We start from the raw sequence: 17,240 nt of genomic DNA, 5'->3' as shown, positions 1-17,240 counted from the left end.
CAGATAGGGTGAATTACACTGCAAAGCAGACAATTCTGAAACTCTTCGAGCAGAAGAAATAGCTACCAAAAACAAAACTTTCCAAGATAATAACTTAATATCTATGGAATGTAAAGGTTCAAACGGAACCCCTTGAAGAACTGAAAGAACTAAGTTTAGACTCCATGGAGGAGCCACTGGTTTGTAAACAGGCTTGATTCTAACTAAGGCCTGCGCAAACACCTGAACATCTGGTACAGCTGCCAGACGCTTGTGTAACAGGATAGACAGAGCAGATATCTGTCCCTATATATATATATATATATATATATATATATATATATATATATATATATATATATACACACATACACACATACAAAAAACAATTTTGGCAAGGTACAGTTACTTGTTTACTTAGCTTGGGGGTTTAGACGCTGTTGTGCATCCGGGATCCGAAACGCAGCGTGAGGATTTCCACTCTGAGCAGTCCGCTCTAAACATATATATCAGGAAAAACTCCCACAAGTATAAGTATCATTAGCCTTGAATGTCAAAATTGTAACACACAGTGTTGGCTGAGATGAAGCACTATGCACAAGCACCTTGGTAAAACAATTGTAGAAAATTTATTTGGATATTATGCATTAAAAAGTTCACACAGAATCTGTGTACATACACACTCACGGATATCTGGAAGACAAGGGAAGGAGTGACGTCATCTGACGCGTTTCATGCCGGTTGGCGCTTTTCTCATATCAGAAATCTTTTCCAAACATATTTACATGTCCCTAAATTTGATTTTGTTTTAAACAATGTTGTCTTTTCATATCTCTCTGTGTGTGTATGTATGTGTGTGTATGTATATATATATATATATATATATATATATATATATATATATATATATATATATATATATATATATCTCTATATATATATATATATATCTATCGTAGTGGAAACGGCACTCCTCAGAACAGCAACAACCTGGTGCACTGCTAAATAAACAAACAATAGCAAGTTGTGAAGGATCCAAACGGATGGGTTCCGTATCCAGCAAAAACTTCGCACAGCAGGAATATTTAATCTGTTTAATGTGTAAATAACCAAATGTTTCAGCCCTCACATGGGCTTTTGTCAATGGTAAACATAAGCCAGGACAGACATGTCTGTCCTGGCTTATTTTTACCATTGACAAAAGCCCATGTGAGGGCTGAAACGTTTGGTTATTTACACATTAAACAGAATTTATTTTTCCTTCTGTGCCTGCTGTGTGAAGTTTTTGCTGGATACGGAACCCATCCGTTTGGATCCTTCACAACTTGTATATATATATATATATATATATATATATATATATATATATATATATATATATATATATATATATATATATATATATATATATATATATATATATATATATATATAATATAAAAAGTCTACACACTCCTGTTAAAATGTCAGGTTTCTGTGATGTAAAAAAAAGAGACCATTATGGCCATAATTCCAAAAGATATGTTTGGCGCAAAAACAACACTGCATATCACCAAAAGAACACCATACCCACAGCATGGTGGTGGCATCATCATGCTTTGGGGCTGTTTTTCTTCAGCTGGAACTGGGGCCTTAGTCAAGGTAGAGGGAATAATGAACAGTTCCAAATACCAGACAATATTGGCACAAAACCTTCAGGCTTCTGCTAGAAAGCTGAACATGAAGAGGAACTTCATCTTTCAGCATGACAACGACCCAAAGCATACATCCAAATCAACAAAGGAATGGCTTCACCAGAAGAAGATTAAAGTTTTGGGATGGCCCAGCCAGAGCCCAGACCTGAATCCAATTCAAAATCTGTGGGGTGATCTGAAGAGGGCTGTGCACAGGAGATGCCCTCGCATTCTGACAGATTTAGAGTGTTTTTGCAAAGAAGAGTGGGCAAATCTTGCCAAGTCGAGATGTGCCATGCCCAAAAACTCATACCCAAAAAGGCTGAGTGCTGTAATAAAATCAAAAGGTGCTTCAATAAAGTATTAGTTTAAGGGTGTTCACACTTATGCAACCATATTATTATTTTAGTTTATTTTTATTTCCCTTTACCTAAAAGATTTCAGTTTGTTTTTCAATTGAGTTGTACAGTTTATAGGTCACATTAAAGTTGGAAAAAGTTCTGAAATGATTTATCTTTGTGTCATTTTTTTTTTTTACATCACAGAAACCTGACATTTTAACAGGGGTGTGTAGACTTTGTATATCCACTGTATGTATGTGTGTGTATGTATATATATATATATATATATATATATATATATATATATATATATATATATATATATATATATATATATATATATATATATATATATATAGTGTAAATTATTATTCTGAGGAAGAATAATTGGGAATATCACATGTAATCAGAGTATCGTAGGCATTTATTTGCAAACAATGGATATTTTAAGAGCTGGGACAGTTTGCTCTCTGCACCTGTGTAACCCTTCCTGATTGCAGTCTAGTTTTAAACACCACCCCCACACAGGTGTTAAAAAGGGGGCTGGCATATAAAATGACATTTCTTAATGAAAATGAAATTCAAGAGAAGGAAGAAAAACACTGAAAATATCATGACAGTAAATAGGTGATTTTTATTTCTGCTGTATATTATTCATGGCAGTTTAATGTTAGGTGGACTATCCCTTTGAGCTTAAGATTATATTGAATCAAACATCATTCGATTTTTAAAATCATTGTCAAAAATAGTACACTGGGTGTCCTAATGTTATCATCAATGTTTAACTTTAATACTAATTTCACATATACATACTTTCAAAGTATAATACACAATGTAACAAATGGCACTGTTGATTGAGTGATCAATGACACAAGTATCGAGCAATTTGATTCATTAGTGATAGTATAAAATATATATTTAAATCAGGTTGGCAGATATCATGTGATTATGCATTTCCGAATCAAATGGTAGAGAATGTCACTAGTTTGTGGGTTGTTTAGGAGTTCGCGTATTGCATCAAATTTGTTGCGAAATGCAGTGGGACTTGTATTACATGTGTTAAACATGGTGAAATTAGATTGATCAAAAAAGGAAGTTATCTATAGTATGTAATGTATTTATTTCGTTTTTATCCCTATATATACTAGTCCTGCTGCCAGACAGACATTACCTGTCATTAAAACTACTTTTGAAATAAATTTGTCCCTTGAAATTACATGTTATTATAATATTATTTAACATATTATTTAGATACTGAGCATGCATCTTTGTTGTCTGTGTGATTTAGAAAGTGTATACAATTGTAATCAACTTTCTAATTTACATAAATATGTAATAAGCTTCATTCTCTTGCAGCATCTAACATAACCTTTCTGGGTTTTCAGTCTCCCATTGATTTCTATGGCATTCGCAGCCTCAAGGGTGATGGTCTATATATAATTTTTATTTTTTTAGTTGGAAGATGCAGCACTCTCACAAATTTTCAATAGTGTTAATGCCAGGGTGCAGTAATATAGATAAATGAAGAAAATGCACTCTCTGGATTTATAAATTCAACAAGCTTTATTCCATGACGTTTCAAGGTTTTCACCACTTCCTCAGATAATAAAAAAAAATATATATATATATATATATATATATATGTATGTTGATTGGAGTAGCCATGTTAGTCCAGAGATTTAGATATCAAAATAACAAGAGTATTGCATTGAGCAATGATACTTTTTTTTTATTGGACTAACTATACATTTATAAGATGACAAGCTTTCGGAAGAGTTCCTTCCTTTATCAAGTCTGAAGCAATACTAACCAATTCAATGGAATTTACAGATTGTATCTTAAAACACAGAATAGCTAAGAAGACAGTGCAGGGAGAGGAGGAGGTGTCGTAAAAATCATGAGGGGGGCTTAGGTAACAGACAGACAGTGTCCAGTGTAGGAGAACAGACAGGGGAAATATATAGCTTTACATAGAGTATATACTGACATAAAGTTATATATCAACATTGAATCAATATCTATAGAGATGTGAAATTGTATATACAGGGGGAATACAAAAGTTAAGAAAAGACAAAAGTGTGGACATAGGCTTACCTGTGTACCTATGTATAAAGAATGTGGAATATACAATGTAATTGACTAAATGAAAGTACATTACAAAAAATTTTGATAATGTGTTAAGAATCCAGAGTCCACATTTAGTCCAGAATTAAACAGGTTGAAGTGCATTATCATTTTCATTTCAAAGGTTTTTCTTTCCATGGTGTTATTGAAGTTGCCTCTGAGAATTTTGATTTTTAGGTTTTGGATGGAGTGGTCAGGTTGGGTGAAATGGTGACCAACAGGGGTGCAGTATTTTGATTCACAGTGGTTTTTGATTGAGTGTCTGTGTAAGTTCATTCGAAGGTGCAGTTTTTGGCTTGTTTCTCCAATATAGCATCCCATTTCACATGCAGTGCAATGTATCATGTATACCACATTTGCAGATATACATGAATATGCCCCTTTAATGTTGTAAGATTTATTATTGTGATTTGCTGTGCTGCTTTCACAAACGTGTTGACACAGTTTGCAGCGAGCTTTATAGCAGCACTTGGTTCCATTCTGAGTGTTCTTTTTCTCAAGGGGTAGCTTCCTATGTACCAGTTTCTGCTTTAGGTTAGGTGCTTGTCTGTATGCCAGGATTGGGGGTTTTGGAAAGATTTTTTTGAGTGTGGGATCCTCTAAGAGTAGTGGCTGTAAGTCTTTTATGATTTTTCGTATCCCTTCCACAGCAGGGTTGTATTTGACTACTAGTGGTATACGTGATATGTTTTTCTTCTCCCTGTATTGTAGTAAGTGTTCACGTGGGGTATTGAGGGCAGAGTTAATTTTTTTATTTATAATCCTTGTTTTGTAACCCTTTTCTCTGAATGATTGGGACAATGTGATGAGGTGTTTGTCACGGTCCTTGGTATCTGAACAAATTCTGTGGTATCTTGTAGCCTGACTGTAGATTATGGATTTTTTTAATGTGATTGGGGTGGGAGCTGGAGCTGTGGAGGTAGCTGCATCTATCTGTTGGTTTCCTGTATACAGATGAGTGCAGTTTGCCATTTGTGATGGATATTGTTGTATCCAGGAAGCTGACACAGTCTCTAGAAAAGTTCATTTTAAGCTTGATTGATGCATGAAATAGATTAAATGATTTATGAAAATGTTCAAGGTTTTTTTCTCCTTCTGTCCATATGATGAAAATATCATCGATGTAGCGAAAGTATTTGAATGGTTTGTGAGGGTGAGTGGCTAGGAATCTCTGTTCTAAGTCAGCCATGAAGAGGTTTGCGTACTGTGGTGCCATTTTGGTGCCCATGGCTGTTCCCATGATTTGTAAGTAGATGGAGTGGTTGAAGATGAAATAATTGTGAGTAAGTATAAATTCTGTAAGTTTACTGACTGTAGAAGCACTATATGTCTGGTTAAGGCTGTTGCAGGAAAGAAAGTTTAAGCAGGCATCAATACCATCTTTATGTGGAATATTGCTGTACAGGGATTCCACATCCATTGTCACAATTATAGTATCCTCTGGCAATTCTGTTATCTGGCTGATTTTGTTAAGAAAATCAGTGGTGTCTTTTATAAAGCTAGTGGTGTTAATAACTAAGGGCTTAAGAATATTCTCCACTATGCCCGATAGTTGCTCAGTCAGAGTGTCCATGCCTGTTATTATTGGTCTTCCTGGGTTCCCTGGTTTGTGGATTTTTGGGAGCATGTAGAATGTCCCTATGCTTGGGTTAGAGGGCACCAGTTTGTCCAGTTTATGTTGCGTGTGTTTAGGGAATGTTTTAATTAGTTTTCTAAGTTGCAAAGTGTATTCCTGGGTGGGGTCCTTTTCCAGTTTTTTGTAATAAGTTTGATCTGATAATTGTCTATTTCCCTCTGTGATGTAGTCCTGTGTATTCATGATCACCACTGCTCCTCCCTTGTCCGCAGGCTTAATGGTAATGTTTTCATTATTTCTTAAGTTTTTTATAGCGTTTTTTTCTAAGTGTGAGAGGTTATACATTATATTTTTCTGCTGTGTGTTGAGCAGAGATGCAGTTCTCAACCGGAAGCTTTCAATATAGCTGTCCAATTTTGTGTTGCGTCCTGGTGCAGGTGTAAAGATTGTGTTCTTTTTTCTTCCATTGTAGTCCTCCATAGTGCTGGTATTTTCTTTGTCATAGAAGAATTCTTTTAGCCGCAATCTCCTGAAGAATTCTTCTAAGTCTGAGTACAGTTGGAAACCTCAAAATCAAAATTCTCAGAGGCAACTTCAATAACACCATGGAAAGAAAAACCTTTGAAATGAAAATGATAATGCACTTCAACCTGTTTAATTCTGGACTAAATGTGGACTCTGGATTCTTAACACATTATCAAAATTTTTTGTAATGTACTTTCATTTAGTCCATTACATTGTATATTCCACATTCTTTATACATAGGTACACAGGTAAGCCTATGTCCACACTTTTGTCTTTTCTTAACTTTTGTATTCCCCCTGTATATACAATTTCACATCTCTATAGATATTGATTCAATGTTGATATATAACTTTATGTCAGTATATGCTCTATGTAAAGCTATATATTTCCCCTGTCTGTTCTCCTACACTGGACACTGTCTGTCTGTTACCTAAGCCCCCCTCATGATTTTTACGACACCTCCTCCTCTCCCTGCACTGTCTTCTTAGCTATTCTGTGTTTTAAGATACAATCTGTAAATTCCATTGAATTGGTTAGTATTGCTTCAGACTTGATAAAGGAAGGAACTCTTCCGAAAGCTTGTCATCTTATAAATGTATAGTTAGTCCAATAAAAAAAGTATCATTGCTCAATGCAATACTCTTGTTATTTTGATATCTATATATATATATATAAAACATGGAAGGGAACTGCACTCCAAGACCGGATCAGGTACACATCCTGTGACTCAGCAACATCCAGCCTTGGGTGCTAAATAGCACTCCAAAAGAGCTGTGATGTCACCAGAGCCACAGGCAGTTAACCCCAGTCCGGAATGGGTGCAAGAACCAAGGGAGATTACAAATAAAAAGTAATACAACACATAGAAACACCCAGCACTCACCAGCTAGCTCACAGCTAAGATAAAATCACAACTGGAAAGGTTAGTCACCGCATCTGGCCAAATGGGAAAGCTCAGGCACCACGTCAAGGTCCTTTCCATAGCCTGAGTCCCTAACACAGGCACACCATCATGCGAGCTCACAGAGCCAAACAAACTGAGAACAAAGAAAGGGTGCACAGGTGGCTGTAATCACCCATAGAAAATACAAAACATGGAAGGGAACTGCACTCCAAGACCGGATCAGGTACACATCCTGTGACTCGGCAACATCCAGCCCTGGGTGCTAAATAGCACTCCAAAAAAGCTGTGATGTCACCAGAGCCACAGGCAGTTAACCCCAGTCCGGAATGGGTGCAAGAACCAAGGGAGATTACAAATAAAAAGTAATCTCCCTTGTGTGTATATATATATATATATATATATATATATATATATATATATATATATATATATATATATATATATATATATATATATATATATATATATATATATATATATATAGTCTTGATTGTAAATTGTACTTTTGTTTTATAAATATGTAAATTATAACTGTAATAGTTTGCTTCTCTTAGTAAACACATATTTATAACACTTTTTTTAATTTATTTTTATTTCCTGCATATATATTTCTAGTGGTGAAAATTTCTACCCAACATCAAACAGTTTGTACCATGGTACTCATGTACCTTCCAAAGAGGGGGTTGACAGAATGGTTGCAGATCTTGATAAACAGTAAGTTTTCTTTACCTTTCCTATGTTTAACAGTTATTTATTCCTGATTTTACAAGATGTCTTGGGTGGTTTTTGGATCTATATTTTTATTTCTCTTGATGCCTTTAAGGGACATGGAAGTCAAAATCAAAATTTTATGTAAGAGCGTACAATTTAAAAAAAAATAAATTCCAGTTTATTTCTGTTGTCAATTTTTACTTCTTTCTCTTGGTATCCTTTATTGAAACATAGCTCCATTCAATAAAATCATACCTAGGTAGGTTGCATGAGTTTTAATTTTAATTTTGGCTTCCATGTTATCTTAAGGAATTTCTGTGTTAACCAAATGTTTTGACGACTGGTCATTTAGCGAAGTTCCACATATTCTCTCGTACTTAAAGGGACAGTTGTTTAAAGGGACAGGCTACACCAGAATTCTTATTGTTTTAAAAGATAGATAATCCCATTATTACTCATTCCCTAGTTTTGCATAACAAACACAGTTATAATAATGTTTTACCTCTGTGATTACCTTGTATCTAAGCTTCTGCAAACTGCCCTCTTATTTCAGTTCTTTTGTCAGATTTGCATTCTAGCCAATCCATGCTGATTCCTAGGTAATATCATGTCCGTGAGCGTAGTGTTATGTATATGACACACATGAACCAATACCCTCTAGTGATGAAAATTGTCAAAATGCACTCAGATTAGAGGCTGCCTTCAAGGTCTAAGAAATTAGAATATGAGCCTGCCTAGGTTTAGCTTTCAACTAAGAATACCAAGAGAACAAAGCAAAATTGGTGATAAAAGCACATTTAAAAGTTGTTTAAAATTTCATGCCATATCTGAATCATGAAAGTTTATATTGGACTTGACTGTCCCTTTTAAAATAATGGAATTTAAACATATTTGCAGTAAGATTTGTGGTGTCAACTCCCTATTTCTCCAACATAGGTGTGTCCGGTCCACGGCGTCATCCTTACTTGTGGGATATTCTCTTCCCCAACAGGAAATGGCAAAGAGCCCAGCAAAGCTGGTCACATGATCCCTCCTAGGCTCCGCCTACCCCAGTCATTCTCTTTGCCGTTGTACAGGCAACATCTCCACGGAGATGGCTTAGAGTTTTTTAGTGTTTAACTGTAGTTTTTATTATTCAATCAAGAGTTTGTTATTTTAAAATAGTGCTGGTATGTACTATTTACTCTGAAACAGAAAAGAGATGAAGATTTCTGTTTGTAAGAGGAAAATGATTTTAGCAACCGTTACTAAAATCGATGGCTGTTCCACACAGGACTGTTGAGAGGAATTAACTTCAGTTGGGGGAACAGTGAGCAGACTTTTGCTGCTTGAGGTATGACACATTCTAACAAGACGATGTAATGCTGGAAGCTGTCATTTTCCCTATGGGATCCGGTAAGCCATTTTTATTACAGAGTAAATAAGGGCTTCACAAGGGCTTGTTAAGACTGTAGACATTTTCTGGGCTAAATCGATTCATATATAAACATATTTAGCCTTGAGGAATCATTTAATCTGGGTATTTTTGTAAAATAATATCGGCAGGCACTGTTTTAGACACCTTATTCTCTAGGGGCTTTCCCGAATCATAGACAGAGCCTCATTTTCGCGCCGGTATTGCGCACTTGTTTTTGAGAAGCATGACATGCAGTCGCATGTGTGAGGAGCTCTGATACATAAAAAAGACTTTCTGAAGGCGTCATTTGGTATCGTATTCCCCTTTGGGCTTGGTTGGGTCTCAGCAAAGCAGATACCAGGGACTGTAAAGGGGTTAAAGATAAAAACGGCTCCGGTTCCGTTATTTTAAGGGTTAAAGCTTCCAAATTTGGTGTGCAATACTTTTAAGGCTTTAAGACACTGTGGTGAAATTTTGGTGAATTTTGAACAATTCCTTCATACTTTTTCGCAATTGCAGTAATAAAGTGTGTTCAGTTTAAAATTTAAAGTGACAGTAACGGTTTTATTTTAAAACGTTTTTTGTACTTTGTTATCAAGTTTATGCCTGTTTAACATGTCTGAACTACCAGATAGACTGTGTTCTGAATGTGGGGAAGCCAAGGTTCCTTCTCATTTAAATAGATGTGATTTATGTGACACTGAAAATGATGCCCAAGATGATTCCTCAAGTGAGGGGAGTAAGCATGGTACTGCATCATTCCCTCCTTCGTCTACACCAGTCTTGCCCACTCAGGAGGCCCCTAGTACATCTAGCGCGCCAATACTCCTTACTATGCAACAATTAACGGCTGTAATGGATAATTCTATCAAAAACATTTTAGCCAAAATGCCCACTTATCAGCGTAAGCGCGACTGCTCTGTTTTAGATACTGAAGAGCATGAGGACGCTGATGATAATGGTTCTGATATGCCCCTATACCAGGCTGAGGGGGCCAGGGAGGTTTTGTCTGAGGGAGAAATTTCAGATTCAGGGAAAATTTCTCAACAAGCTGAACCCGATGTGATTACATTTAAATTTAAGTTGGAACATCTCCGCGCTCTGCTTAAGGAGGTGTTATCCACTCTGGATGATTGTGAGAATTTGATCATCCCAGAGAAACTATGTAAAATGGACAAGTTCCTAGAGGTCCCGGGGCCCCCAGAAGCTTTTCCTATACCCAAGCGGGTGGCGGACATTGTAAATAAAGAATGGGAAAGGCCCGGTATACCTTTCGTCCCTTCCCCCATATTTAAAAAATTGTTTCCCATGGTCGACCCCAGAAAGGACTTATGGCAGACAGTCCCCAAGGTCGAGGGGGCGGTTTCTACTTTAAACAAACGCACCACTATACCCATAGAAGATAGTTGTGCTTTCAAAGATCCTATGGATAAAAAATTAGAAGGTTTGCTTAAAAAGATGTTTGTTCAGCAAGGTTACCTTCTACAACCAATTTCATGCATTGTCCCTGTCACTACAGCCGCGTGTTTCTGGTTCGATGAGCTAGAAAAGGCGATCGATAGTGATTCTCCTCCTTATGAGGAGATTATGGACAGAATCCGTGCTCTCAAATTGGCTAATTCTTTCACCCTAGACGCCACTTTGCAATTGGCTAGGTTAGCGGCAAAAAATTCTGGGTTTGCTATTGTGGCGCGCAGAGCGCTTTGGTTGAAATCTTGGTCAGCGGATGCGTCTTCCAAGAACAAATTGCTTAACATTCCTTTCAAGGGGAAAACGCTGTTTGGCCCTGACTTGAAAGAGATTATCTCTGATATCACTGGGGGTAAGGGCCACGCCCTTCCTCAGGATAGGTCTTTCAAGGCCAAAAATAAACCTAATTTTCGTCCCTTTCGTAGAAACGGACCAGCCCCAAGTGCTACGTCCTCTAAGCAAGAGGGTAATACTTCTCAAGCCAAGCCAGCCTGGAGACCAATGCAAGGCTGGAACAAGGGAAAGCAGGCCAAGAAACCTGCCACTGCTACCAAGACAGCATGAAATGTTGGCCCCCGATCCGGGACCGGATCTGGTGGGGGGCAGACTCTCTCTCTTCGCTCAGGCTTGGGCAAGAGATGTTCTGGATCCTTGGGCACTAGAAATAGTCTCCCAAGGTTATCTTCTGGAATTCAAGGGGCTTCCCCCAAGGGGGAGGTTCCACAGGTCTCAATTGTCTTCAGACCACATAAAGAGACAGGCATTCTTACATTTTGTAGAAGACCTGTTAAAAATGGGAGTGATTCATCCTGTTCCATTAGGAGAACAAGGGATGGGGTTCTACTCCAATCTGTTCGTAGTTCCCAAAAAAGAGGGAACGTTCAGACCAATCTTGGATCTCAAGATCCTAAACAAGTTTCTCAAGGTTCCATCGTTCAAAATGGAAACTATTCGAACAATTCTTCCTTCCATCCAGGAAGGTCAATTCATGACCACGGTGGATTTAAAGGATGCGTATCTACATATTCCTATCCACAAGGAACATCATCGGTTCCTAAGGTTCGCATTCCTGGACAAGCATTACCAGTTCGTGGCACTTCCTTTCGGATTAGCCACTGCTCCAAGGATTTTCACAAAGGTACTAGGGTCCCTTCTAGCGGTACTAAGACCAAGGGGCATTGCAGTAGTACCTTACTTGGACGACATTCTGATTCAAGCGTCGTCCCTTCCTCAAGCAAAGGCTCACACTGACATAGTCCTGGCCTTTCTCAGATCTCACGGATGGAAAGTGAACATAGAAAAGAGTTCTCTATCTCCGTCAACAAGGGTTCCCTTCTTGGGAACAATAATAGACTCCTTAGAAATGAGGATTTTTCTGACAGAGGCCAGAAAAACAAAACTTCTAAACTCTTGTCAAACACTTCACTCCGTTCCTCTTCCTTCCATAGCGCAGTGCATGGAAGTAATAGGTTTGATGGTAGCGGCAATGGACATAGTTCCTTTTGCGCGCATTCATCTAAGACCATTACAACTGTGCATGCTCAGTCAGTGGAATGGGGACTATACAGACTTGTCTCCGACGATTCAAGTAAATCAGAGGACCAGAGACTCACTCCGTTGGTGGCTGTCCCTGGACAACCTGTCACAAGGGATGACCTTCCGCAGACCAGAGTGGGTCATTGTCACGACCGACGCCAGTCTGATGGGCTGGGGCGCGGTCTGGGGACCCCTGAAAGCTCAGGGTCTTTGGTCTCGGGAAGAATCTCTTCTACCGATAAATATTCTGGAACTGAGAGCGATATTCAATGCTCTCAAGGCTTGGCCTCAGCTAGCAAAGGCCAAGTTCATACGGTTTCAATCAGACAACATGACGACTGTTGCGTACATCAACCATCAGGGGGGAACAAGGAGTTCCCTGGCGATGGAAGAAGTGACCAAAATCATTCAATGGGCGGAGACTCACTCCTGCCACCTGTCTGCAATCCACATTCCAGGACTGGAAAATTGGGAAGCGGATTTTCTGAGTCGTCAGACATTACATCCGGGGGAGTGGGAACTCCATCCGGAAATCTTTGCCCAAATTACTCAATTGTGGGGCATTCCAGACATGGATCTGATGGCCTCTCGTCAGAACTTCAAGGTTCCTTGCTACGGGTCCAGATCCAGGGATCCCAAGGCGACTCTAGTAGATGCACTAGTAGCACCTTGGACCTTCAAACTAGCTTATGTATTCCCGCCGTTTCCTCTCATCCCCAGGCTGGTAGCCAGGATCAATCAGGAGAGGACGTAGGTGATCTTGATAGCTCCTGCGTAACCACGCAGGACTTGGTAGGCAGATCTGGTGAATATGTCATCGGCTTCACCATGGAAGCTACCTTTGAGATGAGACCTTCTTGTTCAAGGTCCGTTCGAACATCCGAATCTGGTCCTACTCCAGCTGACTGCTTGGAGATTGAACGCTTGATCTTATCAAAGCGAGGGTTCTCAGATTCTGTTATTGATACTCTTGTTCAGGCCAGAAAGCCTGTAACTAGAAAAATTTACCACAAAATATGGAAAAAATATATCTGTTGGTGTGAATCTAAAGGATTCCCTTGGAACAAGGTAAAGATTCCTAAGATTCTATCCTTTCTTCAAGAAGGATTGGAGAAAGGATTATCGGCAAGTTCCTTGAAGGGACAGATTTCTGCCTTGTCTGTGTTACTTCACAAAAAGCTGGCAGCTGTGCCAGATGTTCAAGCCTTTGTTCAGGCTCTGGTTAGAATCAAGCCTGTTTACAAACCTTTGACTCCTCCTTGGAGTCTCAACTTAGTTCTTTCAGTTCTTCAGGGGGTTCCGTTTGAACCCTTGCATTCCATTGATATTAAGTTATTATCTTGGAAAGTTTTGTTTTTGGTTGCAATTTCTTCTGCTAGAAGAGTTTCAGAATTATCTGCTCTGCAGTGTTCTCCTCCTTATCTGGTTTTCCATGCAGATAAGGTGGTTTTACGTACTAAACCTGGTTTTCTTCCGAAAGTTGTTTCTAACAAAAACATTAACCAGGAGATAGTCGTGCCTTCTCAACCAGTTTCAAAGAAGGAACGTTTGTTGCACAATTTGGATGTTGTTCGCGCTCTAAAATTCTATTTAGATGCTACAAAGGATTTTAGACAAACATCTTCCTTGTTTGTTGTTTATTCTGGTAAAAGGAGAGGTCAAAAAGCAACTTCTACCTCTCTCTCTTTTTGGATTAAAAGCATCATCAGATTGGCTTATGAGACTGCCGGACGGCAGCCTCCTGAAAGAATCACAGCTCATTCCACTAGGGCTGTGGCTTCCATATGGGCCTTCAAGAACGAGGCTTCTGTTGATCAGATATGTAGGGCAGCGACTTGGTCTTCACTGCACACTTTTACCAAATTTTACAAGTTTGATACTTTTGCTTCTTCTGAGGCTATTTTTGGGAGAAAGGTTTTGCAAACCGTGGTGCCTTCCATTTAGGTGACCTGATTTGCTCCCTCCCTTCATCCGTGTCCTAAAGCTTTGGTATTGGTTCCCACAAGTAAGGATGACGCCGTGGACCGGACACACCTATGTTGGAGAAAACAGAATTTATGTTTACCTGATAAATTACTTTCTCCAACGGTGTGTCCGGTCCACGGCCCGCCCTGGTTTTTTAATCAGGTCTGATAATTTATTTTCTTTAACTACAGTCACCACGGTATCATATGGTTTCTCCTATGCAAATATTCCTCCTTTACGTCGGTCGAATGACTGGGGTAGGCGGAGCCTAGGAGGGATCATGTGACCAGCTTTGCTGGGCTCTTTGCCATTTCCTGTTGGGGAAGAGAATATCCCACAAGTAAGGATGACGCCGTGGACCGGACACACCGTTGGAGAAAGAAATTTATCAGGTAAACATAAATTCTGTTTTTTGTGTCTTAGGCCCTGCACCTTACTACACATTGTGACATTTATCTTAAAAGATTTTGGGAATTGCACTGTGAATGCTCTTCTGAAAAATAATTTTATGTCCAGTTTCTTTTTTTTATAATATTTAGAGCACATAATCTTCATACATTCTACAATTTTTAGCATAGGTAATTCTCATTAAAAAAAATTTTTTTTTATATTTTTTAACCAAAGCTACTAAAACAGGTTTATAGTACACTTAGACTTTTAGCTGTCTGTATTTGGTTTGCGCCGTTTTTACTTTTAAGATTTCCTCATCATAAGCCTTTTATTACAGGATTGAAAAGCGTGAGAAATATAGCCGAAGACGAGCTTACAATGATGATGCCGATATCGATTACATCAATGAGAGGAATGCAAAATTCAACAAGAAGGCAGAGCGGTTTTATGGAAAATACACAGCCGAAATCAAACAGAACCTGGAAAGAGGAACTGCTGTATAAATTGTTTTTATTTGATTTAATAGCCATGAAAATATAACCTGGTGAACAGTTAATTAAACCTTGTTACTGTTATCTGTATGTTCATAAAGGCTGAATCTCCATACATAAGAAAACACTTTTGTACACATTAGTTGTATATTTTACTATATATATCTTTGTAGGATGAATAGACACATTCTCCCTATGAATTGTAAAATGTTTAAGCTTTATTGACCACTGTTACAAATATCCAATTTACTTAACACCTAGAGAGCTTTAGGGAGATCTGGGGGCTTCCACGCGCTCCTACCCCGGTGATCGGGCCTGTATATATTTTGCACAGTGATGTCACGTGCAATGACGTGATGACGTCACTGTACAACTTTATTTAAACTTTATTTAAAAATTACAATAACAAGTATAGGGAAAGGGGGCTTAGCACCCAGGTGGGAAAGTGCTTAGCACTCAAAGGGTTAAACACTTTCTGTTGCAAGTAAATGAAAAACAAAGAATACTAGGTGCCCAGTTGCTCCTGGATTACTTTTCTTATACTTTTGCAAATTGTGTTTGCTGTATAATAAAATGCAGCATTTAAAGGGACAGTAAAGTCAAAATTAAACTTTCATCATTTAGATAGAGCATGCCATTTTAAACAACTTTTCAATTTACTTCTGTTATCAAATGTTTTTGTTCTTTTGCTATCCTTTATTGAAAAGTAAAACTAGGTAGGCTTATAAGAGCTCAGCAGTGTGCACGTGCCCTTAGTATTCTATGGCAGCAGTTTTTTTGCAACATTATTTGTAGTTTTGCTGCAAAACACTACTGCCGTAGAGTACTAAAGACACATGCACACTCCTGGAAAGTTGTTTATAATTGCATTACAAATCATGAAAGTTTGATTTTACTGTCCCTTTAAACAAATTGAGATACTACTAATACTTTATTTAATAGCATGTTATATAACGACTTGAACACCCCTTTAATATCTGGTGTTGCTTTCATAAAACATAAATTGACAAATGAAGCATTAAAGGGACATAATAACCCCAAAACATTCTTTCATGATTCAGATAGAGAATAATTTATATTATCTAATTTGTTTTACCCTCTTGGTATGCTTTAATGAAGGAGCAGAAATGCACTACTGGTGCACTACTGGTTTCTAACTGAACACATGGGTGAGTCAATGACAATCGGTATATAAATGCAGCCACCAATCAACATCTAGAACTTAGTTTATCTGCTGCTCATGAGCTTGCCTAGATAAACCTTTCAGCAAAGGATAACAAGAGAAGGAAGCAAATTAAATAATAGAAATAAATTGGAAAGTTGTTTAAAATTTTTGGGTTTCATGTCCCTTTTAATGATGAAATATAAATAATCTTTCACAAAAATATTGTATATAATGGTGTAGCCATATAATTTAAGCAATCAAAATAACTTGTATCTTTTGTTAAATGGGTACCTGGGAGAGTGTATAGAGAGCTATACAATGTAGGGTTTGTAGTTATAAAATAGCACAATGGCTAATTCCTCTGGATGCTTACTGGTAGTGGGAGCCTTTGAGCACGTAGTGATAAAACATCTATAGAAAGTGATAATTACAGAAACAAATTGGACACCACCTCTATTTTATTTGAAACAATATGTTCTGTATATCTCTTCTCCTTTGGGTGTAAATGTGGGAACCAAGCTGCCTTTTGTATTTACTTTACTTGTGACCTAAAGCGGTTAAAAAAATGCCTGTAACCATTACATACACTGTTTAGTTTCCTTGTCTTTTACCATGTCATTGTTTATTTAAATTGGCAGTAGTCAGTAAAGTATGTATGTGTTTAGCAGAACTCATTTTTTTTACAGAATTTGGTTTATTTTGTAGTGAAAAAGCTGGAAACAATATATATATATATCATAAATTAGAGTTCGGGAACAATAAACCACATTTTGTTGTGTTTTTTTGCGGGGGGGGGGGTATAATTGTTGTTCTACATACTAACTATGTAAAATGTATGAAATTCTATTACACAAATAAAAAAAAAACATGCTTTTTGCTTTTATAAAGCTTTACCTTTATAAAAAAAAAAAAAAAAAAAAAGCTTTATGTAGATTTTAAATATTTATACTGCATGGTATCTTGTATGTGTCTATATCAAAAGACCCAAGTACAC

General features: G+C 37.7%; 1 protein-coding gene across 1 annotated transcript in view; it reads left to right on the top strand.

The window, feature by feature from the left end:
- Positions 1 to 17,009, top strand: part of LOC128660324 (pre-mRNA-splicing factor syf2) — a 38,865-nt gene extending 21,856 nt beyond the window's left edge. The window contains exons 6-7 of the mRNA XM_053714117.1: positions 7,738 to 7,836; positions 14,928 to 17,009. Of these exons, the coding sequence (XP_053570092.1) occupies positions 7,738 to 7,836; positions 14,928 to 15,093 (265 nt within the window). The 3' untranslated portion in view covers positions 15,094 to 17,009. The remainder of the gene's footprint in view (positions 1 to 7,737; positions 7,837 to 14,927) is intronic.
- The last annotated feature ends 231 nt before the right edge of the window (positions 17,010 to 17,240 follow it).

Source organism: Bombina bombina, chromosome 5 (assembly GCF_027579735.1).
Source record: "Bombina bombina isolate aBomBom1 chromosome 5, aBomBom1.pri, whole genome shotgun sequence".
In the NCBI taxonomy this organism is placed as follows: Eukaryota; Metazoa; Chordata; class Amphibia; order Anura; family Bombinatoridae; genus Bombina; species Bombina bombina.
The sequence above is the reverse complement of the archived record's forward strand: the minus strand, read 5'-3'. Positions and strand labels throughout refer to the sequence as shown.